The sequence below is a fragment of the Dendrobates tinctorius genome, unplaced genomic scaffold, assembly GCF_039654945.1.
Source record: "Dendrobates tinctorius isolate UK_male_01 unplaced genomic scaffold, ASM3965494v1 ptg000455l, whole genome shotgun sequence".
In the NCBI taxonomy this organism is placed as follows: domain Eukaryota; kingdom Metazoa; phylum Chordata; class Amphibia; order Anura; family Dendrobatidae; genus Dendrobates; species Dendrobates tinctorius.
The window spans coordinates 2,882,526-2,910,248 of record NW_027362117.1 but is presented as its reverse complement, the minus strand read 5'-3'; the positions used below and the strand labels follow the sequence as shown (position 1 = coordinate 2,910,248).

At 43.8% G+C, this 27,723-nt stretch overlaps 1 protein-coding gene across 12 annotated transcripts in view; it reads left to right on the top strand.

Moving 5' to 3' along the window:
* IL5RA (interleukin 5 receptor subunit alpha) overlaps positions 1 to 27,723 on the top strand; it is a 110,521-nt gene that overhangs the window by 72,672 nt on the left and 10,126 nt on the right. For all 12 annotated transcript variants that reach the window (XM_073564423.1, XM_073564417.1, XM_073564420.1 and 9 more), the window contains 6 exons: positions 1,932 to 1,992; positions 16,485 to 16,633; positions 17,707 to 17,857; positions 18,578 to 18,710; positions 21,616 to 21,806; positions 23,433 to 23,563. In XM_073564423.1, coding sequence (XP_073420524.1) covers positions 1,935 to 1,992; positions 16,485 to 16,633; positions 17,707 to 17,857; positions 18,578 to 18,710; positions 21,616 to 21,806; positions 23,433 to 23,563 — 813 coding nt within the window. In that variant the 5' untranslated portion in view covers positions 1,932 to 1,934. The remainder of the gene's footprint in view (positions 1 to 1,931; positions 1,993 to 16,484; positions 16,634 to 17,706; positions 17,858 to 18,577; positions 18,711 to 21,615; positions 21,807 to 23,432; positions 23,564 to 27,723) is intronic.

Below are 27,723 nucleotides of genomic sequence, written 5' to 3'. Positions count from 1 at the left end.
AATACAGACAGTGCCTCTCCTCTATTCTCTAGAGTCATTACACACAGAGGGATCTATGTCACGGGTTTATTTCTGGTAATGTTGATGATTATGGCTTACAGCCAATGAGAACCCAAAAGTCATTATCTCAGTAAATTAGGATAATTAACAATAAACACCTGTAAAGGATCCTAAGCATTTATTAAGGTCCCTTAGTCTGTTTCAGTAGCTCCACAATCATGGGGAAGACTGCTGACCTGACAGACGTCCAGAAGGCAGTCACTGACACACTCCACAAGGAGGGGAAGCCACAAAAGGTCATTGCTAAAGAAGCCGGCTGTTCACAGAGTGCTGGATCCAAGAATATTAATGGAAAGTGGAGTGGAAGGAAAAAGTGTGGTAGAAAAAGGTGCTTCTACTCGCTACTGAGCAAAGGGTCTGAATACTGATGACCATGTGATATTTCAGTTTTTCTATTTTAATTTGCAAAAATTTCTACATTTCTGTTTTTTTTTTTGTTTTTTTTTTAGTCCAGATCGGGTGCAGAGTGCACATGAATGAGGAAAAAATGAACTTTTTTGAATTTACCAAATGGCTGCAATGAATCAAAGAGTGAAAAATGTAAAGGGGTGTGAAGACTTTCCGTACCCATTGTATTATTGTACTGCCATATGGCATTACTATTGTGCTCTGATAATATTGTACAGCATAATAGGGTGGCGTTAACAGTAGAAACCTCACAGGGCCCAGTGACCCCATCCGAGGACTCTCTGTGGTGGTATGCGGGAGGGGGGATAATGGCGTTTAGTAACTATCAGTTGTATATTAAGGACAGGTGTCATAATAAACTAAAACCAATAGTGAACCACAGATGGAATCGCGGTCCCGGAGTTGTGATCTGCTGCTTTGCATCCAATATTCTAAAAAGCCTATAACATTGAATAAAACAGATTCTCGCATTCCAGATGTATGAACCAGTTTCCTGTATGTCGGACTCAACCAGCAGCGCTGGTCATGGGAAGCTGCCGGCGACAGCTCAGAATAAATGTCCCTGCACCATCTGGGAAAGGCTCAGAAATTATTCAGAAAATCCTGTGAAATCTGAAAGTAGAAATCTCCTGGGTAATCGGTGAGATCAATCCTAAACTTATGGAAACTGGCTCCAATGCTTAGGTTCTAGCTTGGGCCGTGTTACATCGGTCAGAGTTTCAAGTCCTCACACTGGGCGGAAAAATCTTCTTGTTCTATTTCATTTGTTATAATACGGGGTAGTGACAGCTGAAAAAAAAAAAATCAATGCGATTCAAATGCCCTCAAGTTTCTCCTTTAGGCCCTGTTCACACTGAGTTTCTGCAGTACGTTTCTTTAGTGCGTCTGAACCCCAGAAGCATCGTCCGCTATGTTCTTAACAGAGACTCAAATGAAGTCCGTTCTTGTCACTGTATTCTTCAGTTTGTCTGACGATTTTTTTTGGGGGGGATTCACATGGAATCCTCAGATGCAGCGCAGAAATTCAGTGTGAACAGGGCCTTAGTGATGATGACACTTCTACAGACATATCTATCTAGTGTATGGTTAACTAGGCGCTGTGTGATGTAGTTATATCTGCGCTACATAGCGGCATTATTTGGGTCCTGTGTAGTTATATGGGCATTGTTTGATTATCTGGGCAATAAATAATGGCTGTGTTATTGGGCAGTGTTTGGTGTGGCGGGATGTGCACTATATGGCTGTGATAGCAACGAAGCGTCAGCTGCTTAGAAATCTAAAGTGACAGGAACATTGTGTCTATGTACAAGAATATGTATCTATTTATGTATCTATTCATGTATCATTGTTTAGAGAGAATTTCACTTCCCTAAATCTAGAAGACGCAATCTATTCAGGGCGTTTCCCAAGTACAGAAAATCCTCTTTACTTTTCATGATGATATTTCTGTGTTTTCTCTGCAGGTCATGTCGGGAGCCGCGACTCTCCTGTTAGCACTGTCCTGTTGTCAGGGGTTTGCATTTGGTGAGTTCTCTCTGCAGCTCTATGAGGGGCAAGGGGGGGGGGTGATGGATCATTGCTCATAATGCAAACATGTATGCCAAATGTTATACATTTACGGTATCTTATCAATGATTAATGTAGAACAATACTCAATACAAATGTTATTATTTTGCCCCCCTGTTAGAGGGTCTGTAATATTTTGTTAAAATAAAGCAAAAAAAAACAACAAAATTAAAATAACATTCTAAAGGAAAAGAGAAAGAGACAAACTATATATTATAATATTCAGACAATCTCTTAATAAAGTAAATAACAAGTAGTAGTTATAATAAAGTGAAAGAACAGTATTACAATATCCTAAAATTATCAATGAAATGATAATGGAATAGCTTTATAACATAATAATAAATGAAGGACAGAAAAGTATTACAATAGTATAATAAAGTAATCAGACAGTATTATAGTAGCATAATAATGAAATAAGAGAAAAGTATTAGAGTAGTACAATGAACTAATGATGGTACAATATTCTATTATCATAATGTAATGATAGAAAAATTATAATAATGGTACAATAGTCCAATGATAGAACAGTATTATAGTATAATGATGCAATTATCGTATAATAATATAGTAAGTAATGACAAAACAGTAATGTAATAAATAACACAGTATTCAATATAATAAAACGGAAATCTATATATATAAAGCTGAGTGTACGTATGTGTGTGTGTGTATGTATCAAGCCACGCCCACTCCACATAGCACCACACACTCCATAACCAATGGAGAGCAGCGGTGGGTTGGAAGGGGCTGGGACTGACCGAGGGTATTTCGGGTGACAGTTGATAGAGGAATGAAGGATTTGGTGCTCGGGCGGTGGAGGACAGTGCGGGAGCCGGGCGCAGGTAATCACCGCACGGGGGGGGCCATAGAGGGGGCGGCAGGAGCTCCGTGGGAGGAGGCAGCAGCCACGGACAGGAGGGGAGGGGAGCGCAGACCATTTCTTCGCGTCCCCCCAAACTCACCGAGCACACTCCCCCGTGTCCCACATGACTCCTCTGCCCTCAGCCTGTCATGGCCGGCTCAAAAACTGGGCTCACACTGCACAAGGAGGGCTCACAATACAGAGGGGGTCTCACAATACAGAGGGGGTCTCGCACTGCAAGGGAAGGGGTGCTCACAATACACGGGGTCTCACACTGCACAGGGGGTCTATGTCCGGGCAAGGCTTTAGCTAGTGTATTATAAAACTACAATAAAGTGTAAGAATTCAGTTAAATAGTTGGGCTATAACCAGTATACCATGTACTTTATATTATACATTTTTTATGTGCTAAAATTGAAAAATATTATTTACTAAGTATAATGTAGTGATTTTAAGGGATATTTTGTGGCCGGGCAACTCCAGATGTTTGTTGTTAGATTGGAGAGAATCATCTATTTTCAGAAGGTTTATGAAGTTTGCAGAAGGTGAGAGAGAATATGGATTGTATAAGATCTCGTCTGTATCCAAATTTGGGGACGAAAAATTTACAAAGGGACACTGGAAATTCTACACGAGAGTACTGTTGTATTGCATCTCAGTAGCTTTATTTAAAATGAAAAAATTAGTGGCATGCAGAACTTAAATCATGACAATTCAGTCACTTTCCAAATAATTCTGGACATAACTGTAAATTTAGCTAGTGCAGTCACTGTGTACATACATTACATTACTGATCCTGAGTTACATCCTGTATTATACTCCAGAGCTGCACTCACTATTCTGCTGGTGCAGTCACTGTGTACATACATTACATTACTGATCCTGAGTTACATCCTGTATTATACCCCAGAGCTGCACTCACTATTCTGCTGGTGCAGTCACTGTGTACATACATTACATTACTGATCCTGAGTTACATCCTGTATTATACTCCAGAGCTGCACTCAGTATTCTGCTGGTGCAGTCACTGTGTACATACATTACATTACTGATCCTGAGTTACATCCTGTATTATACCCCAGAGCTGCACTCACTATTCTGCTGGTGCAGTCACTGTGTACATACATTACATTACTGATCCTGAGTTACATCCTGTATTATACTCCAGAGCTGCACTCACTATTCTGCTGGTGCAGTCACTGTGTACATACATTACATTACTGATCCTGAGTTACATCCTGTATTATACTCCAGAGCTGGACTCACTATTCTGCTGGTGCAGTCACTGCGTACATACATTACATTACTGATCCTGAGTTACATCCTGTATTATACTCCAGAGCTGCACTCACTATTCTGCTGGTGCAGTCACTGTGTACATACATTACATTACTGATCCTGAGTTACCTCCTGTATTATACTCCAGAGCTGCACTCACTATTCTGCTGGTGCAGTCACTATGTACATACATTACATTACTGATCCTGAGTTACCTCCTGTATTATACTCCAGAGCTGCACTCACTATTCTGCTGGTGCAGTCACTGTGTACATACATTACATTACTGATCCTGAGTTACCTCCTGTATTATACTCCAGAGCTGCACTCACTATTCTGCTGGTGCAGTCACTGTGTACATACATTACATTACTGATCCTGAGTTACATCCTGTATTATACTCCAGAGCTGCACTCACTATTCTGCTGGTGCAGTCACTGTGTACATACAGTACATTACATTACTGATCCTGAGTTACATCCTGTATTATACTCCAGAGCTGCACTCACTATTCTGCTGGTGCAGTCACTGTGTACATACATTACATTACTGATCCTGAGTTACATCCTGTATTATACCCTAGAGCTGCACTCACTATTCTGCTGGTGCAGTCACTGTGTACATACATTACATTACTGATCCTGAGTTACATCCTGTATTATACCCTAGAGCTGCACTCAGTATGCTGCTGGTGCAGTCACTGTGTACATACATTACATTACTGATCCTGAGTTACATCCTGTATTATACTCCAGAGCTGCACTCACTATTCTGCTGGTGCAGTCACTGTGTACATACATTACATTACTGATCCTGAGTTACATCCTGTATTATACCCTAGAGCTGCACTCAGTATGCTGCTGGTGCAGTCACTGTGTACATACATTACATTACTGATCCTGAGTTACCTCCTGTATTATACTCCAGAGCTGCACTCACTATTCTGCTGGTGCAGTCACTGTGTACATACATTACATTACTGATCCTGAGTTACCTCCTGTATTATACTCCAGAGCTGCACTCACTATTCTGCTGGTGCAGTCACTGTGTACATACATTACATTACTGATCCTGAGTTACCCTCCTGTATTATACTCCAGAGCTGCACTCACTATTCTGCTGGTGCAGTCACTGTGTACATACATTACATTACTGATCCTGAGTTACCCTCCTGTATTATACCCCAGAGCTGCACTCACTATTCTGCTGGTGCAGTCACTGTGTACATACATTACATTACTGATCCTGAGTTACCTCCTGTATTATACTCCAGAGCTGCACTCACTATTCTGCTGGTGCAGTCACTGTGTACATACATTACATTACTGATCCTGAGTTACCTCCTGTATTATACTCCAGAGCTGCACTCACTATTCTGCTGGTGCAGTCACTGTGTACATACATTACATTACTGATCCTGAGTTACCCTCCTGTATTATACCCCAGAGCTGCACTCACTATTCTGCTGGTGCAGTCACTGTGTACATACATTACATTACTGATCCTGAGTTACCCTCCTGTATTATACCCCAGAGCTGCACTCACTATTCTGCTGGTGCAGTCACTGTGTACATACATTACATTACTGATCCTGAGTTACCTCCTGTATTATACTCCAGAGCTGCACTCACTATTCTGCTGGTGCAGTCACTGTGTACATACAGGGGCATCTCACTAAATTAGAATATCATAAAAAAGTGATTTTATTTCAGTTCTTCAATACAGACAGTGCCTCTCCTCTATGCTCTAGAGTCATTACACACACAGTGATCTATGTCACGGGTTTATTTCTGGTAATGTTGATGATTACGGCTTACAGCCAATGAAAACCCAAAAGTCATTATCTCAGTAAATTAGAATACTTTATAACACCAGCTTGATAAATGATTGTAAAATCTGAAATGTATGATCAGTAAATGCTCTCAGTACTTTGTCGGGGAAGGGAACGGTTAACTCAGGATTAATATTGACTCAAATGTTTCATCCTATATAGTAGACCTAAATAATTTTATAGACATGAAAAATGTTTTTATAAAGTCAACTCCCTTTTTATCGTGGAAAAAAGAATAAAACTTTCTCGAGCAGTGAATGGACGAGCTCACTAGTTCTTGCAGCTCACACCTTCCTATGTGCCTCTTATCTTGAGTCCTATAAGGCGGTATTACACCCCAATGAGGCTTCACTCTCTGGTCCCCTCTTCTACTTTGCTGGCGTAATTGTGGCCAAAAAGGTTCTTTAATCCACACATTTTGGAGCTTTCCAGTAATCCCTTCCACCTGCTCGTTTACTTTTCATCTGATCTCTTCTCCACTGCACCATCTCCTTCTTTAGCACCACTGTTGTTAGATGTACATTCTATTCCCTCCAATGGCAGAGTAACTGCCTCACACATTCTTCTAGCTCCAAAAATAGCGATTACACGATATTGGAAGTCCCCTTGAATTCCTGGCAACGATGAGATAATACAATCGGTAAATAAAACTTGTGCTTTTGAAAAAATGATGGCACAGAAAAATAATAAGTTACAAGTTTTCAATGTTAATTGGAAGAGTTGGTTGACTCATCCAGAAAATATTGCTCTAATTTAATAGTAGCCATTAATGATTGTAATCCTTGAAATCTGTTGAATACATGTTATGTTGTACCATATATACTTGTATATAAGCCGACACCCCTAATTTTGCCACAAAAAACTGGAAAAGCTTATTGACTCGTGTATAAGCCGAGAATGGAATCCATAGACTATGCTCCCATATGCTGCTCCATAGTTTATGCCCCCATATGCTGCCCCATAGATTATGCCCCCATATGCTTCTCCATAGTTTATGCCCCCCATATGCTGCCCCATAGATTATGCCCCCCATATGCTTCTCCATAGTTTATGCCCCCCATATGTTGTCCCATAGAATATGACCCCATATGCTGCCCCATAGAATATGCCCCCATATGCTGCCCCATAGAATATGCCACCCATATACTGCCCCATAGAATATGCCACCCATATGCTGCCCCATAGAATATGCCCCCATATGCTGCCCCATAGAATATGCCACCCATATGCTGCCCCATAGAATATGCCCCCATATGCTGCCCCATAGAATATGCCACCCATATGCTGCCCCATAGAATATGCCCCCGTATGCTGCCCCATATAATATGCCCCCGTATGCTGCCCCATATGCTGCTCCATAGAATATGCCCCCATATGCTGCTCCATAGAATATGCCCCATATGCTGCCCCATAGAATATGCCCCCATATGCTGCCCCATAGAATATGCCCCCATATGCTGCTCCATAGAATATGCCCCCGTATGCTGCCCCATAGAATATGCCCCCGTATGCTGCCCCATAGAATATGCCCCCGTATGCTGCCCCATAGAATATGCCCCCGTATGCTGCCCCATAGAATATGCCCCCGTATGCTGCCCCATAGAATATGCCCCCGTATGCTGCCCCATAGAATATGCCCCCGTATGCTGCCCCATAGAATATGCCCCCATATGCTGCCCCATAGAATATGCCCCCATATGCTGCCCCATAGAATATGCCCCCATATGCTGCAAAAAAAAAAAAGCCATACTCATCTCTCCTTGGTCCATCGCCGCTTCTTGTGTCAGTGTCAAGTATAGCGTGGCACTACCACAAGGTGCACAAGTAGGTTACCCAGACCCAAGTGAATAATAATAAAGTAACTTGGCACTCAACTGAATTGTCCTTTTTAAGTGAAGTTTTTATTAATGTGCAGTCCTACAAAAAGACGTTTCGGCCTACACTTGGCCTTCGTCAGTCCGACTGCTGTTTATATAGTATGAACAAATGTATGTCCACGAGAAAAATAATTTTTTTGTAAGTTCCTGCTTCCAAATATGGTGTAGGCCTATAGCAGGCATCCAGCTACCGTTAAGGCGTGCTGTGCTGGTAATTCAATTAGATGCAATATATTCCATAAGGAAATGAGGAGAGGTTCCCGCTGGATTGCTGAAGCAATTTGCCTGTAGAAAATGTCTGTACTGAGACCGGTAGCAAAAGGCCCGTATGGGGCATATAATAGTAGCTTGCAGGTGAGACCGGCAGCCTAAGGCTAATATGGGGCTTATAGAAGTAGGTTGCAAGTGTGCAGGGCTGAATGCGGTATCCACTTCCAAATGGCACTAACCACGTCACCGCGCCCCCTGCTGCCTAAATGTCACTGACACGGGATGCAGCAGAGACAGCCGTGAGCAGCGATGGACCAGGGGACAGGTGAATATCGCTATACTCACCCATCCTGCCGCGGTCTCTACAGCCTCGCTTCTCCACTGTCTCCCTTCCTGTCTTCAGCGGTCACGTGGTACCGCTCATTACACTCATGAATATGCGCATATTAATGAGTGTAATGAGCGGTACCACGTGACCGCTGAAGACAGGAAGGGAGACAGTGGAGAAGCGAGGCTGTAGAGACCGCGGCAGGATGGGTGAGTATGATCTCTGACACCCCCGCTCCCCCTCCCCCGCCGACCCCCAGGTATATGACCCGTGTATAAGCTGAGAGGGGGACTTTCAACCCAAAAAAATGGGCTGAAAATCTTGGCTTCTACACGAGTATATACAGTATTTTGTTTTCTGTTGGTTTAATCCCTATGCAGACTTCAATGTTTGTCAGTCTAAAGTCTTGTATACACTTTGTTGTTATTTTCTTAAAACCAAATAAAAAGATATTGTTAAATAAATACTTGGTCAGGCTCCTTCTGCATCAGTTACTGCATCAAAGCGGCGTGGCATGGAGGTGATCAGCCTGTGGCACTGCTGAGGGGTTATGGAAGCCCAGGTTGCTTTGATCGCAGCCTTCAGCTCGTCTGCATTGTGGGGTCTGGTGTCTCTCATCTTCCTTGGACCACTGACACAGTCCGGTTCTTTTTCTCCTTGGCCCAGGTAAGACTCTTCTGGCGTTGTCTATTGGTCATGAGTGGCTGACACAAGGAATGTGACACTTGTAGCCCATGTCCTGGAGACGTCTGTGTGTGGTGTGAAGCCATGACTCCAGCAGCAGTCCACTCCTTGTGAATCTCCCCCACATTACTGAATGGCCTTTTCTTAACAATCCTTTCCAGGCTGCGGTTATCCCGATTGCTTGTGCACCTTTTTCTACCACACTTTCTCCTTCCACTCCACTTTCCATTAATATTCTTGGATCCAGCACTCTGTGAACAGCCGGCTTCTTTAGCAATGACCTTTTGTGGCTTCCCCTCCTTGTGGAGTGTGTCAGTGACTGCCTTCTGGACATCTGTCAGGTCAGCAGTCTTCCCCATGATTGTGGAGCTGCTGAAACAGACTAAGGGACCTTTATAAACGCTTAGGAGCCTTTACAGGTGTTTATTGCTAATTATTCTAATTTCCTAAGATAATGACTTTTGGGTTTTCATTGGCTGTAAGCCATAATCATCAACATTACCAGAAATAAACCCGTGACATAGATCACTCTGTGTGTAATGACTCTATAGAGTAGAGGAGAGTCACTTTGTGATATATTCTAATTTTGTGAGAAGCGCCTGTGCATTATTTCTCCACTGATCATGCTCCAGAGCTGGCTGCAGAATTCTCCGAATTACAGGTCAGCGGCTCGTTAAACAAATCTGAAATGCCGGGCAGAGGTGAATCCCAGGACGGAGCAGCAACACTCGATTAGGATTTTTAACCTTTGATTGTTATTTTGAGACCTGTTGCTGCGTTCCCACGATGAGGTTTTAGGGAGTTTTCGATGTTGCAGTTTTTCTGTACCCGTTAAGTAAAATAGATTATTTGCATTTTTTTTGAGTGTCCAAAACTCACCAACAGCTCATAGTGGGAACGTAGCCTAAAATCAACAAGACTCCTCATGGCAGGAGGTTGTAGTGGATCCACAGAATAATGCCGCTGTGTGTTATGGACTTGTCCTGATACAAAGTATCACAGCTAAAAGCTCAGATGTTTGTGATTTACTTGTTTTATATCTAAAAACAGCGAGATCACTACAAGGGGAGAGGCCTAACCTGTATTAGCATGTCTACTACAATCAGTCATTGGTTAGAGCTGTGCCGTAATGGAGCAGAGCTGCAGTGTAAATCATAGGACAAGAGACGGAGAGCAGCACGTAGACTTTGACTAGACCTAGGACAGACATAGACGCCATAGTGGCCCACGAGAAGGGTAGCGATAATAGAAATAGTAGGATCTTGGTGAATAGTCCATGGGCGTCTGGCAGGAGCCCTGTGAGCGTCCTTGTACCTGTCAGAATCTGGACGGTTCTGCATGTGTCCGTATTCCCTGCGTGGACATTGCAATGATTCACTCTATTGTCTGTAAGTGCTGCTATATTTTTGGCCAACATCTGCGAGACGCATTGGAGCCGCCCTGTAATTTGTCACATGAGATAAATGCGGGCACTTTCAGTATGACGGGAGATTTGGCGCACAGGACGCGCCCGCTCTGGGCTGTGGCAGCGGCTTTGTGGATTTGGTTCTCTGTGGGATCTGGCACTCGCACTTTTTGGCAATCAGATCCTTTGTTGCACGGAGGGATGTGCAGTTTCTGTTTCTTGTTAATTCTGATCTCTTTGGACTGAGATTTTATCGTCAAGTTCCCTATGTCTGAGAAGTGAGGCGAGGGCCGAGGGGTTGTGGCTAGATATGAGCGAACCCAAACTTCTCCCTGATCCATTGCAATGTTCAGAGTTCTGGGGAAATCTGGGAAGAGAGAGACAATAGAGAATATTTTCCAGCTCAAAAGTTCAGGTCCACATTGTTTTCAACTTTGGAATAAAGTTCGGGTTGGGTACAAGAACCCAAAATTACACCGGTCCGCGGATCTCTAGCTGTGACATTTTCACGGTGGGTGCACGTGACACTGATACTACTGACCCCCATATCAGAAATTAGACCCCTCACTTAACGTCTCCTCAGGCAGTAATAGCTGAAAATATAACTGAGTCCCCAACAGTAGTCCCGTAACAATGCCCACATGAGAATAGCAGCCAGTGTGCCCATATCACAGTGACACGTGCTATATCCAAGAATGTCCGAATAACAGTGCCAGTGCCACAGAACTCCCATAACAGTGCCAGTGCCACAGTACTCCCATAACAGTGCCAGCCGCAGTACTCCCATAAGTGCCAGCCGCAGTACTCCCATAAGTGCCAGCCGCAGTACTCCCATAAGTGCCAGCCGCAGTACTCCCATAAGTGCCAGCCGCAGTACTCCCATAACAGTGCCAGCCGCAGTACTCCCATAACAGTGCCCACCTGAGAATACCAGTCAGGGTTCCCACATCACAGTGACAAGTGCTATATCCAAGACACAATGTCCACATATCAGTGCCAGCCACAATACTCCATAACAGTGCCAGCCACAGTACTCCCATAACAGTGCCAACTAATGGGACTATGGGTCGCCCCTCCCAGGGCTGTGGGGTACTCGGTACCAGGCCGGTGTCAGTGGGACGCGTCACAGCAGCGGTGACCCGGACCGTGGCCCTGGGCGCCCAAGTAATAGGAAGATGTGAATGGTGGAATGTAGTTAGATGAATAGTTTGTGACGCCACCTGTGGTGTTCGGTAAGGGAGGTGTTAAGCCGACGCTGCATGCAGATCCTCCGGGACAGATGGTGTGGTGCAGCAATGATGGTATAGCCCTCCACAGGCAGGGCTGTTGTCCCAGGGCAGTGTAGATGTGGAGACACTTAGGTGATGTAGTGTCTGGCGCAGGGGAAGTAGCAGTGTCAGGCAGACGGACGCAGGAAGGAATAGAGGACACCAGGGCATGTAATTCCAAAGCTTTACTCAGTCTGTAGTGCCCGCTTCTGTGCCGTGTCCTCCAGGTCAGGGACTCAACCTCCAGGCAAGATGGAAAGCTCCCTTCCACACTCTGCCAACTTACGTGCCTTTCCTGAATGTCTCCTCCTCTATAGCGCCTTTAAGTGTGAAGATCTCCAGTACCGTGTGACACTGGAGTTCCTCCTGACAGATGTTCCTAAGAACTCTACTTGCACGACAGATGTAGCCTGCTTCGGGGACTCTCTACTCCTAAGTCCCGGCTCTCTATCCGTATTGCTGTTGTGCCCTCAAGTCTTAGATGGGAGTAGTGCATTTACAGCCCACTACTCCACCAGTGTCTGCTGCAGAACCATTAGCGTTCGTACAACCTCGGGGACCGGGCCCCGGCCTTGCGCTTAGAACTTCTAGGCAGAGTTCTTCCTCTAACCCACGTCCTCTGTGTTCCCTTTTACTCCTACGTTCCGTACTTGTCCTTTCCCTTCTATGGAAGCTCAGGCTTCAGATCAACGTCCTTCTCCTTCTTTCCTTTCCTGTGCTAGCTGGCTCAGGTCACTGAGGCAGCTGCAGCACTCCTTCCTCCATCCCTTCTTCCGGGGATCCCCACTCCTCCCGAGTGGCTTCCTTCCTCACTGACCTCCTGTCAGACTGACCTGTCATCCTAAACCATCCCACTCATATATATATATATATATATATATATTCTGAACTCCACCCACCTCCCAGCACGTCTAGTGTTCCAAGCAGGGAACCACCAAAGGTGCTCTGCTTCTCTCTAAGCAAGGAGCCGCAATGTGGTTGTGTTGGGTGCGAGTGTTGGAGTGTGGTCAGGAGCCTCCAACTTACCTGGATGGTGGGGCACCACACCCTAGGAGAGAGGAAGGTGCAGTACCTCTGTGGCGACTGAGCCTCAGGGGCGCCACATACCCCACTGTTAAACACAGCACGTCCGCGGTCTGCAAGGTAAACAAAGTTGACAGTACAGGAACATACAAATTTTTGCAATGCTGAATAAACAATTCTTATACTAAACTTCCCAATATGAGAGGCACTCGTTCTTGAACGTTGCAAACAGTTATTAATTAACTACCTAAAATTCTAAGTCAAAAAAGTGCAATTTTTCCATACCATACTTAATTCAAAGTGCTATTATCTGTTACTATCACTTCAGTATTCTTCATCTTTCCATCTCAGCACACATTTCTTTTCTCTCTCTAGTGCACATTTTCTACCTTCTCTCAAGTGACAACCGTGATGCCTGGTTCACCATATACTTTTTCAATTCTTTACTCAAATCTCTCATCTCTATCAAAACATTCCTAATTCTATATAAAAGCTATCATAAGACACATTATGAAATACTTCACATTAAAACTTTCAACAATAATTCTTGTAAGTGCTGGACATCGCTCCCAGACGGGATCGCTTGCAGTGTCCTTTGATTGGAGTCATGCTCCAAATGAGGTAGACTTAATCTTCGCAAAGTGTCAATATGTAAAACCAAGAGAGGGCACCTAAAGAGGTGCAACTATTTACAAATAAAAGTTTTTGGATCACTCCAAGTTCATGATCGCTAGTTCAATATGAAGGCTGCCAACAACACAGGGCAACACTGGGAAAACAAAAACTAACCATGATGGTCAAAAATAAAACAAGAGGCACAACGGTGCAAATAAACCCTCCTGGGTCACGAGAGTTAGTGCAAACTTTAGTGCTGGACCTCTCCTGGGGTTCTGGAAGCTGTTGCTGGGGTACTGCTACCAGATGAAATACTTTGGGTGTCTTCATCCTGCTGGTTACTTGCTAGTTCTGGTGTGCTGGTGCGTGGCCTAGCACCGAGGTATGTCGGCGCTGATAAGCGACTATACAAGGGTTCGGTAGCCAAGGGATCCCGAGGTCACTATCCCAAAGCGACTGAGACTCATCCAATCCCCGAAGATGCAGAATTGTGCGCGCTTGTTCCAGCCGTACCCTTCTCAGTAGGGACTTCCTCCACCTCCCCATTTCCGACTGTCCTGGTCCTGGGCCCCCAGCTGACTCCTCCAACTGTCCCATTTCGAGCTCCCGCAAGCCTGCCTCTGACAACGTGAAGTCGGGGGGCAACCCATTAGGAGAGCCAGGGTATATACCTGGTGCCTCCTGGCGGTGCGGTCCCTGTTCCGATGCAGGCATGGCAGCAGTGGACGCTGCTTGGTGGAATACCGGGGACAACGGTGGAGTCACCGGCGGCTCCAGGTCCGCGGGGGTCTCTGTAGGGACCTGCGCAGCCGCGTCAGGTCCAGACGGGGGCTTCTCTTCCGCTGCTTCAGCTCTCTGTGCTGTGTACAACTCCTCCGGTAGTAGCGGCAGGGAGGGAACAAAGTACGCTGCCGGTGGCATGGCAGCGGCTCTAGGCTCCGCAGGGTCTTCCTGGAAGAGGTCCAGTGTAGCAGCGGCGGGTATCGGTGTCGCGGGTACCGCAGGTGTAGGCCCCTCCAGGGTGCGCTGCAGATTCAAGGTCCATAGCGTTTCCTGCCTCAGCTGCAGGCGGCGCGTCAGCTGGGCAATTTCGTCCTCCAGCTGCTGACGGTTCATCTCTGCTACGGGGTTGGAGCCTTCAGCCATGGCACCGGGGAGATCCGCTTCCCCACGCTCTGCAGGCCTCCTTCTCTCTCTCTCCAAGATGGCGTTCTTGCGTTCTTCTCCCTCCTCTCTCGGCCCCTTTCCCGCCACTGGCTTCTGCCTCTCCTTTTGGGGGCGGCATCTTCTTCCAGCGCCTTCCTTCCAAGCCAGTATACGAATCCCTCGGGGGGTGGGCCATGTTGCTGTTACATAGTAATTCAGGCAGGGGAGGCCCAAGACTGTTTGCGGTCTTTTCCTAGGACCTCCCATCTCTTCACGCCCTTGTTCTCCACGCCAACGGCCATTTTTAATGTTCATTTCAGAGTCTATCAAACTGGGTCTTCTGCACATTCTCACAAGTTTTAAGTCCAACAAATCTCAGGCGCACAGAACCCGATGGCATCGGGTCTTGTTATCCTGTTCTTGACGGTAAGTTTTGGGTCGCCCCTCCCAGGGCTGTGGGGTGCTCGGTACCGGGCCGGTGTCAGTGGGACGTGTCACAGCAGCGGTGACCCGGACCGTGGCCCTGGGCGTCCAAGTAATAGGAAGATGTGAATGGTGGAATGTAGTTAGATGAATAGTTCGTGACGCCACCTGTGGTGTTCGGCAAGGGAGGTGTTAAGCCGACGCTGCATGCAGATCCTCCGGGACAGATGGTGTGGTGCAGCAATGATGGTATAGCCATCCACAGGCAGAGCTGTTGTCCCAGGGCAGTGTAGATATGGAGACACTTAGATGTTGTAGTGTTTGGCGCAGGGGATGTAGCAGTGCCAGGCGGACGGACGCAGGAAGTAATGGAGGACACCAGGGCATGTAGTTCCAAAGCATTACTCACAGTCTGTAGTTCCCGCTTCTGTGCCGTGTCCTCCGGGTCAGGGACTCAGTCAACCCCCAGGCAAGAAGGAATGCTCCCTTCCACACTCCGCCAACTTATGTGCCTTTTCTGAACGTCTCCTCTATAGCGCCTTTAAGTGTGAAGATCTCTTATTACTGTGTTACACTGGAGTTTCTCCTGACAGATGTTCCCAAGAACTCTACTTGCACGGCAGACAGATGTAGCCTGCTTCGGGGACTCTCTATTCCTGAGTCCCGGCTCTCTATCCGTGTTGCTGTTGTGCCCTCAAGTCTTAGATGGGAGTAGTGCATTTACAGCCCACTACTCCACCGGTGTCTGCTGCAGAACCATAAGTGTCCATACAACCTTGGGGACCAGGCCCCGGCCTTGCGCTTAGAACTTCTAGGCAGGGTTCTTCCTCTAACCCACGTCCTCTTTGTTCCCTTTTACTCCTACGTTCCGTACTTGTCTTTTCCCTTCTATGGAAGCTCAGGCTTCGGTTCAATGTTCTCCTCCTTTTTTCTTTTCCCGTGCCAGCTGGCTCAGGTCACTGAGATCTGCTGCAGCACTCCTTCCTCCATCCCTCTTCCAGGAAGCCACTCCTCCCGAGTGGCTTCCTCTCCCAGACTCTCCGTCTGACTGACTGAACCTCAATCCTGGAACCGTCCCACTCTTTTATATGTATACTCAACTCCACCCACCTCCCAGCACGTTTAGTGTTCCAAGCAGGGAACCACCAAAGGTGCTCTGCTACTCTCTAAGCAAGGAGCCGCAATGAGGCTTTGCTGAACTACTCTATTGTGTGGGGTGCGGGTGTTGGAGCGTGGTCAGGAGCCCCCAACTTACCTGGATGATGGGGCACCACACCTTAGGAGAAGGTGCAGTACCTCTGTGGCGACTGAGCCTCAGGGGCGACACAGGTACAAGAGTAGCTGTGATAGAATGAAGGAGGGTCTGCCAGGAGGTCTCCCCTTTATAATGAATGGGCTTGTGTGTTTTATGTCCTCCTTCAGTCTCGGGCTATAAGGAGAATCTATCAGAGACGTACAAGTCTTCTGTCTGTAATACTCTGTATGTATCATTGTCAGGTGAAGTTGATCCGCCACAAGACCTGAACATCGCCGTCCCCAAACTCGGGAGAATTATTCTGAGCTGGAAACACAGCGTCACCCCTCCGAACACAACTGTAAAATACGTGGTAAAGATCCGCACCCCGGGAAAGACCATAGATATCAAGGTGAGATTTATACCAGTTGCACATACTGTATACAGGAGATACCCAGGTTATACCAGCTGTACATATATAATTATATACAGGACATGCCCAGGTTATACCGGCTGTACATATCTAATTATATACAGGAGATGCCCAGGTTCTACCGGCTGTACATATATAATTATATACAGGAGATGCCCAGGTTATGCCAGCTGTACATATATAATTATATACAGGAGATGCCCAGGTTATACCGGCTGTACATATATAATTATATACAGGAGATGCCCAGGTTATACCGGCTGTACATATATAATTATATACAGGAGATGCCCAGGTTATACCGGCTGTACATATATAATTATATACAGGAGATGCCCAGGTTATACCGGCTATAGATATATAATTATATACAGGAGATGCCCAGGTTATACCGGCTGTACATATATAATTATATACAGGAGATGCCCAGGTTATACCGGCTGTACATATATAATTATATACAGGAGATGCCCAGGTTATACCAGCTGTACATATATAATTATATACAGGAGATGCCCAGGTTATACCGGCTGTACATATATAATTGTATACAGGAGATGCCCGGGTTATACCAGCTGTACATATATAATTATATACAGGAGATGCCCAGGTTACAGCAGCTGTACATATATAATTATATACAGGAGATGCCCAGGTTATACCGGCTGTACATATATAATTATATACAGGAGATGCCCAGGTTATACCGGCTGTACATATATAATTATATACAGGAGATGCCCAGGTTATACCAGCTGTACATGTATAATTATATACAGGAGATGCCCAGGTTATACTGGCTGTACATATATAATTATATACAGGAGATGCCCAGGTTATACCGGCTGTACATATATAATTATATACAGGAGATGCCCAGGTTATACCAGCTGTACATATATAACTATATACAGGAGATACCCAGGTTATACCGGCTGTACATATATAATTGTATACAGGAGATGCCCAGGTTATAGCAGGTGATATATAAACAGGTGATTCCATTTTATACTATTATGTCTTTTACTTTATCATTTCCTCTTGTCCTGTAGACAAGTAATAATTTCTCAGCTCAGAATTTGGAGCTGCACCAAGGTGTCACCGCTCAGGTCGCTGCAGAGTTTTATGATCTCAAGAATTTACGTACCCCAATAAGCGGGGGGCTCAGTAAGTGGGCGACTAAAGATCTGCCCGCGTCTCCAGGTGAGTGCTGATTGTCTTCTAACCATATGTCTCTAAGGTTGTAAAGGAGCTCTCTCCCACAAGGAAAGAAAACTCTCATTATTGCTACTTAATGGGGAAAACTACCCCACAAGGCAGTGTCTGGCCCTGGATTGAGCATGAAGCATAATCTAGGAGATTAAACGGCGCAGCACAGAGTTCCCCCCCCGCCGCAGCACAGAGTTCCCCCCCCGCCGCAGCACAGAGTTCCCCCCCCGCCGCAGCACAGAGTTCCCCCCCCCGCCGCAGCACAGAGTTCCCCCCCCGCCGCAGCACAGAGTTCCCCCCCCGCCGCAGCACAGAGTTCCCCCCCCCCGCCGCAGCACAGAGTTCCCCCCCCCCGCCGCAGCACAGAGTTCCCCTCCCCCCCGCCGCGGCACAGAGTTCCCCTCCCCCCCGCCGCGGCACAGAGTTCCCCTCCCCCCCGCCGCGGCACAGAGTTCCCCTCCCCCCCGCCGCGGCACAGAGTTCCCCTCCCCCCCGCCGCGGCACAGAGTTCCCCTCCCCCCCGCCGCGGCACAGAGTTCCCCTCCCCCCCGCCGCGGCACAGAGTTCCCCTCCCCCCCGCCGCGGCACAGAGTTCCCCTCCCCCCCGCCGCGGCACAGAGTTCCCCCTTTGCCGCAGCACAGAGTGTTTGTAGCACAACATTGCTGACCTTGTGAATCTTCCACTCATGTGTTTTTTGGTCATTTATTTTTCAGGAGCTGATGGAACATCGGTCACGGATTTATCCTGTCAGATCAACATAGAGGCGTCAGGAGAATGTTCCCTCAGCTGTAACTGGACCCCTGGGGCCAAGGCTCCGGCAGACACCGTGTATAACCTATACTGCGGGTACAGAGCAATCCCATCATTGTAGTGGGGATAATGAGGATTGTAGTCACTGGGCACAAATATAAATCATTAAAGATAAAGAATTCTCCCCGTATATTGGGGAACACAGCATCGCCCCGATATAGCCTGCTACCAGAGCTGACTAGTTTCGGGGTCCGGGTAATGGGGCACAATGACCACGCAAAGTTCAGCTCCAAAGTGGTAATGCATGGCTCTGTCTGCAGAAACAAATCCGACATTCATATGGGGGGAAGACGAGCCGCATAGCGAGGTAGAGGGGCTGACGGGGGCATAACATATACCGTGGGGGAAAAAGTATTTAGTGGCCACCAATTGTGCAAGTTCTCCCACTTATAAAGATGAGCGGCCTGTAATTGGCATCATAGGTGACCACAACTATGAGAGTCACAATGAGAAAACAAATCCAGAAAATCTCCTTGTCTGATTTGGGAAGATTTATTTTGCAAATTATGGTGGAAAATAAGTATTTGGTCGCCTAAAAACCTGCAAGATTTCTGGCTCTCACAGACCTGAAACTTCTTCTTTAAGAGGCTCCTCTGTCCTCCACTCATTACCTGTAGTAATTGCTCCTGTTTGACCTTGTTATCAGTATAACAGACACCTGTGCACACCTTCAAACAGTCTGACTCCAAACTCCACTATGGTGAAGACCAAAGAGCTGTCGGAGGACACCAGAAACAAAACTGTATCCCTGCCCCAGGCTGGGAAGACTGAATCTGCAATAGGCAAGCAGCTTGGTGTGATGAAATCAACTGTGGGGGAACAATAATAAGAAAATGGAAGACATACAAGAGGACTGATAATCTCCCTTGATCTTGGGCTCCACGCAAGATCTCACCCCGTGGGGTCAAAATGATCACAAGAACGGTGAGCAAAAATCCCAGAACCACATGGGGGGACCTAGTGAATGACCTGCATAGAGCTGGGACCGCCGTAAGAAAGGCTACCTTCACTAACACACTACACCGCCAGGGACTCAGATCCTGCAGTGCCAGACGTGTCCCCCTGCTTAAGCCAGTACATGTCCGGGCCCATCTGAAGTTTGCTACAGAGCAATTGAATTATCCAGAAGACAATTGGGAGAATGTAATACAGGCTGATGAAATCAAAGTAGAACTGTTTGGTAGAAACAAAACTTGTTGTGTTTGGAGGAGACAGAATGCTGAGTTGCATGCAAAGAACACCATACCTACTGTGAAGCATAGGGGTGGCAACATCGTGCTTTGGGGCTGTTTCTCTGCAAAGGGACCAGGACGACTGATCCGTGTACATGAAAGAATGAATGGGGACATGTATCGTGAGATTTTGAGTGCAAACCTCCTTCCATAAGCAAGGGCATTGAAGATGAAACGTGGATGGGTCTTTCAGCATGATCAACTTTATTCTCATTTGCACAAGGAAAGACTAGAAGCAATGGGATGAAACTGAATGGGAGGAGACACAGATTAGATATTAGAAAAAACTTTTTGACAGTTAGAGTGATCAATGAGTGGAACAGGCTGCCACGAGAAGTGGTGAGTTCTCCTTCAATGGAAGTCTTCAAACAGAGGCTGGACAGACATCTGACTGGGATGATTTAGCGAATCCTGCTTTGAGCAGGGGGTTGGACCAGATGGCCCAGGAGGTCCCTTCCAACTCTACGATTCTATGATTCTATGATAATGATTCCAAGCACACCACCAGGGCAACGAAGGAGTGGCTTCGTAAGAAGCATATGAAGGTCCTGGAGTGGCCTAGCCAGTCTCCAGATCTCAACCCCATAGAAAACCTTTGTAGGGATTTTAAAGTCTGTGTTGCCCAGCGACAGGCCCAAAACATCACTGCTGTAGAGATCTGCATGGAGGAATGGGCCAACATACCACCAACAGTGTGTGGCAACCTCGTGAAGACTTACAGAAAATGTTTGACCTCTGTCATTGCCAACAAAGGATATATCACAAAGTATTGAGATGAACTTTTGTTAATGACCAAATACTTATTTTCCACCATAATTTGCAAAATAAATCTTCCCAAATCAGACAAGGTGATTTTCTGGATTTGTTTTCTCATTGTGACTCTCGTAGTTGTGGTCGACCTATGATGTCAATTACAGGCCGCTCTCATCTTTATAAGGGGGAGAACTTGCACAATTGGCGGCCGACTAAATACTTTTTCCCCACTGTAGATTACGCCCACCAAACAGTGCCAGACAAAATGACCCATACAGTGCCAGAAAGACAGTGGCTACCAATATAACAGCACCCACATAATAATGCAAGAAGCAGTGCCCCATAACATTGCCAATGAAAGTGCCCTCTAACAGTGTCCAATTCCAGTGCTATAAATATGGCCCCCACAACAGTGCATACGACAGCGCCTCATTATAGTGTCAGCCAGTGTACAAGCATAACAGAGCCAGAAACGATGCCCACCTCGTAGTGACAGCCAAGGTGCCCCCATAACAGTGTTAGAAGCAGTGAAAAGATGTCCGGCCCTACGTGACTGGACTCAAATCTTCAAATTTATTATTGGAACATCAACGCGTTTCAGGCAAAAAGTTGTAAACATGGTGGACCCTGGTGCACCTTAACAGTGACCTTCACAACTTCCCCGTGTCCAGCAGCGCCACATACTTTCCTGCACATGAACATATGCGCATGCGCTGTGCAGATACTTTCCTGCACATACGCTCTGCACGTACAGTCATCATAGTGTGCAAACAACAGGAGCAAATGCTGGTCTTCGCTGCCATCAGTGTAACTATGCACCGTCCGTGCTGGAGGTGTGGGCTTTTCTCTGGTGGTCTCTCTGACATTCTGGGGGGGCAGGCAGACATGGCAGAGAGATGTTGCTTTCCTTGTACATGTCACAGCTGTTACACTGCTCCGTACATGATCTCTTGCAGGTACAATGACAAGATTGACAGATGTAAGAGCTACATAACGGAGCCGGGGGGACAGAGACGGATCGGGGGTCACTTTCCCCATATTGATATCTTCGCAAACATTCTAACTCGGATCGTGGTTTGCGTTAATGGGACAAGTAGGAGCCTAAACATCAAAGCGATGGAGAAGATATTCATGTCTAGTGAGATAGGTAAGAGACTAGTGCCAGAGACCACAGACCGGAGGTGAACCCCAACATCAGCCTAAAAACCTGCACCCCATTGTGATCAGATCCAATGATACTGTGCTCACGGCTGGGAATCATCAGATCTACAGTGGTTTGCAAAAGTATTCACCCCTTGGCTTTTTACCTACTTTGTTAAATTACAACTTTTGTGTAAAGATTTTTGTAATCCAATTTGTGTGTGATGCATCAGCACTGAATAGTCTAAGTTGGTGAGGAAAATATAGGCACAAATTAAATTTATGGGATCAAACAACTAAAAATTGTCATGTGCATATGTAGTCACCCCTTTTGCTATGAAGCCACTAAAAATTTCCAGTACAATCAATTCCCTTCATAAGGTCCCATGCTTAGTGAAAGGAAGTCAAACTGTGCACAATCTGTGTCCCATGTCTGTCAGTATATACACTTTACCTTTTCTGAAAGGCCACAGAGGCTGCAACACCATTAACATGAGGCACATCTAACCAAACACCACCATAAAGACCAAGGAGATCTCCAAACACCACCATGAAGACCAAGGAGATCTCCAAACAGCATCATGAAGACCAAGGAGATCTCCAAACAGCATCATGAAGACCAAGGAGATCTCCAAACAGCACCATGAAGACCAAGGAGATCTCCAAACAGCACCATGAAGACCAAGGAGATCTCCAAACACAACCATGAAGACCAAGGAGATCTCCAAACAACACCATGAAGACCAAGGAGACCTCCAAACAAGTCAGGAACAAAGTTGTTGAGAAGTATAAGTCAGGGTTGGTTTATCAAAAATCTCCCAATCTCTGATGATCCCCTGGAAGAAACCATCAAATCCATTATCTTCAAATGGGAAGAACGTGGCACCATAACAAACCTGCCAAGAGAGGGCGCCCACCAAAACTCTCAGCTCCGGCAAGGAGGGCAATAATCAGAGAGACAGCACAGGGACCAGAGGTAACCCTGAAGGAGGGGATGAGTTCACCAGCAGAGACTGGAGTATCTGTCCATATGACCGCAATAAGCCATACACTCCATAGAGGGGGTCTTTATAGAAGAGTGGCCACATAAAATAAAAGCCTTTACATACACACAATAATTATAAGGCTCATTTTCAGTCTACCAAAAGACATGTGGGCGACTCCCCAAATGTATGGAGGAAGGTGCTATGAATAGATGAGACCAAAATTGAGCTCCTTGGCTGCCAAGGTAAATGCTATGTCTGGCACCAAAGCAACACAGCTCATCACTCCAAGAACACCATCCCCACAGTGAAACAGGGTGGTGGCAGCATCATGCTGTGGGGATCTTTTTCGGCAGCTGGGACAGGAAAAATGGTTCCTGTCAAGGGGAAGATGGATAGTGCGAAATACGGAGTTATTCTTGAGCAAAACCTTTTTCAGTCAGTCTCTGTTTTATTCTGGATTATAAGTCCTAATAAAATACATTTTTATTCTTATTGGACGTTCTTTTCATAAACTCATGCAAACCCTAAAAAAACAGTGAAATTCCAGGTTGTGAGCAAGCAAAACATGAAAAAGGTCAAGGGAGTGAATACTTTCACAAGCAACTGTATAGAGAATAAAATGTAACAAGTGTCTGTCCTTGTTCCAGAGAAGATTCCACCTGTCCAGAACCTGACAGCAGATGTGAGCGGACTGCACTGGACTAAACCCGTCCGAACCTTATCAGACGCATGCTTTAATTATGAAGTTAATATCTCATCGAAGGGAAGAAATGAACAGGTAAATTGTAACGAACACATTATAAACATGAAGAAAAACAACTACACATACACATTTATAATATTCTACTTATACGTAAAAGGCAGTATTATAGTAGTTATATTCTTATACATAGGGGGCAGTATTATAGTAGTTATATTCTTGTACATAGGGGGCAGTATTATAGTAGTTATATTCTTGTACATAGGAGCAGTATTATAGTAGTTATATTCTTGTACATAGGGGGCAGTATTATAGTAGTTATATTCATGTACATAGGGGCAGTATTATAGTAGTTATATTCTTGTACATAGGGGCAGTATTATAGTAGTTATATTCTTGTACATAGGAGCAGTATTATAGTAGTTATATTCTTGTACATAGGGGGCAGTATTATAGTAGTTATATTCTTGTACATAGGAGGCAGTATTATAGTAGTTATATTCTTGTATATAGGAGGCAGTATTATAGGAGTTATATTCTTGTACATAGGAGGCAGTATTATAGTAGTTATATTCTTGTACATAGGAGCAGTATTATAGTAGTTATATTCTTGTACATAGGGGGCAGTATTATAGTAGTTATATTCTTGTACATAGGAGGCAGTATTATAGTAGTTATATTCTTGTACATAGGAGCAGTATTATAGTAGTTATATTCTTGTACATAGGGGGCAGTATTATAGTAGTTATATTCTTGTACATAGGGGCAGTATTATAGTAGTTATATTCTTGTACATAGGAGCAGTATTATAGTAGTTATATTCTTGTACATAGGGGGCAGTATTATAGTAGTTATATTCTTGTACATAGGAGGCAGTATTATAGTAGTTATATTCATGTACATAGGGGGCAGTATTATAGTAGTTATATTCTTGTACATAGGAGGCAGTATTATAGTAGTTATATTCTTGTACATAGGAGCAGTATTATAGTAGTTATATTCTTGTACATAGGGGGCAGTATTATAGTAGTTATATTCTTGTACATAGGAGCAGTATTATAGTAGTTATATTCTTGTACATAGGGGGCAGTATTATAGTAGTTATATTCATGTACATAGGGGCAGTATTATAGTAGTTATATTCTTGTACATAGGGGCAGTATTATAGTAGTTATATTCTTGTACATAGGAGCAGTATTATAGTAGTTATATTCTTGTACATAGGGGGCAGTATTATAGTAGTTATATTCTTGTACATAGGAGGCAGTATTATAGTAGTTATATTCTTGTATATAGGAGGCAGTATTATAGGAGTTATATTCTTGTACATAGGAGGCAGTATTATAGTAGTTATATTCTTGTACATAGGAGCAGTATTATAGTAGTTATATTCTTGTACATAGGGGGCAGTATTATAGTAGTTATATTCTTGTACATAGGAGGCAGTATTATAGTAGTTATATTCTTGTACATAGGAGCAGTATTATAGTAGTTATATTCTTGTACATAGGGGGCAGTATTATAGTAGTTATATTCTTGTACATAGGGGCAGTATTATAGTAGTTATATTCTTGTACATAGGAGCAGTATTATAGTAGTTATATTCTTGTACATAGGGGGCAGTATTATAGTAGTTATATTCTTGTACATAGGAGGCAGTATTATAGTAGTTATATTCATGTACATAGGGGGCAGTATTATAGTAGTTATATTCTTGTACATAGGAGGCAGTATTATAGTAGTTATATTCTTGTACATAGGAGCAGTATTATAGTAGTTATATTCTTGTACATAGGGGGCAGTATTATAGTAGTTATATTCTTGTACATAGGAGGCAGTATTATAGTAGTTATATTCTTGTACATAGGAGGCAGTATTATAGTAGTTATATTCTTGTACAGAGGAGCAGTATTATAGTAGTTATATTCTTGTACATAGGGGGCAGTATTATAGTAGTTATATTCTTGTACATAGGAGGCAGTATTATAGTAGTTATATTCTTGTATATAGGAGGCAGTATTATAGTAGTTATATTCTTGTACATAGGGGGCAGTATTATAGTAGTTATATTCTTGTACATAGGAGCAGTATTATAGTAGTTATATTCTTGTACATAGGGGGCAGTATTATAGTAGTTATATTCTTGTACATAGGAGGCAGTATTATAGTAGTTATATTCTTGTATATAGGAGGCAGTATTATAGTAGTTATATTCTTGTACATAGGGGGCACTATTATAGTAGTTATATTCTTGTACATAGGAGGCAGTATTATAGTAGTTATATTCTTGTATATAGGAGGCAGTATTATAGTAGTTATATTCTTGTACATAGGGGGCAGTATTATAGTAGTTATATTCTTGTACATAGGGGCAGTATTATAGTAGTTATATTCTTGTACATAGGAGCAGTATTATAGTAGTTATATTCTTGTACATAGGGGGCAGTATTATAGTAGTTATATTCTTGTACATAGGAGGCAGTATTATAGTAGTTATATTCTTGTACATAGGAGGCAGTATTATAGTAGTTATATTCATGTACATAGGGGGCAATATTATAGTAGTTATATTCATGTACATAGGAGGCAGTATTATAGTAGTTATATTCATGTACATAGGAGGCAGTATTATAGTAGTTATATTCTTGTACATAGGGGGCAGTATTATAGTAGTTATATTCTTGTACATAGGGGCAGTATTATAGTAGTTATATTCTTGTACATAGTAGCAGTATTATAGTAGTTATATTCTTGTACATAGGGAGCAGTATTATAGTAGTTATATTCTTGTACATAGGAGGCAGTATTATAGTAGTTATATTCTTGTACATAGGAGCAGTATTATAGTAGTTATATTCTTGTACATAGGGGGCAGTATTATAGTAGTTATATTCTTGTACATAGGAGGCAGTATTATAGTAGTTATATTCTTGTACATAGGAGGCAGTATTATAGTAGTTATATTCTTTTACAGAGGAGCAGTATTATAGTAGTTATATTCTTGTACATACAGTAGGAGCAGTATTATAGTAGTTATATTCTTGTACATACAGTAGGAGCAGTATTATAGTAGTTATATTCTTGTACATACAGTAGGAGCAGTATTCTAGTAGCTATATTCTTGTATATAGGAGGCAGTATTATAATAGTTATATTCTTGTACATAGGGGCAGTATTATAGTAGTTATATTCTTGTACATACAGTAGGAGCAGTATTATAGTAGTTATATTCTTGTACATAGGATCGGTATTATAGTAGTTATATTCTTGTACATAGGGGGCAGTATTATAGTAGTTATATTCTTGTACATAGGAGCAGTATTATAGTAGTTATATTGTACATAGGAGCAGTATTATAGTAGTTATATTCTTGTACACAGGAGCAGTATTATAGTAGTTATATTCTTGTATATAGGAGGCAGTATTATAGTAGTTATATTCTTGTTCATAGGAGCAGTATTATAGTAGTTATATTCTTGTACATACAGTAGGAGCAGTATTATAGTAGTTATATTCTTGTACATACAGTAGGAGCAGTATTATAGTAGTTATATTCTTGTATATAGGAGGCAGTATTATAATAGTTATATTCTTGTACATAGGGGCAGTATTATAGTAGTTATATTCTTGTACATACAGTAGGAGCAGTATTATAGTAGTTATATTCTTGTATATAGGAGGCAGTATTATAGTAGTTATATTCTTGTTCATAGGAGCAGTATTATAGTAGTTATATTCTTGTACATACAGTAGGAGCAGTATTATAGTAGTTATATTCTTGTACATACAGTAGGAGCAGTATTATAGTAGTTATATTCTTGTATATAGGAGGCAGTATTATAATAGTTATATTCTTGTACATAGGGGCAGTATTATAGTAGTTATATTCTTGTACATACAGTAGGAGCAGTATTATAGTAGTTATATTCTTGTACATAGGATCGGTATTATAGTAGTTATATTCTTGTACATAGGGGCAGTATTATAGTAGTTATATTCTTGTACATAGGAGCAGTATTATAGTAGTTATATTCTTGTACATAGGAGCAGTATTATAGTAGTTATATTCTTGTACATAGGAGCAGTATTATAGTAGTTATATTCTTGTACATAGGGGCAGTATTATAGTAGTTATATTCTTGTACATAGGAGGCAGTATTATAGTAGTTATATTCTTGTACATAGGGGCAGTATTATAGTAGTTATATTCATGTACATAGGGGGCAGTATTATAGTAG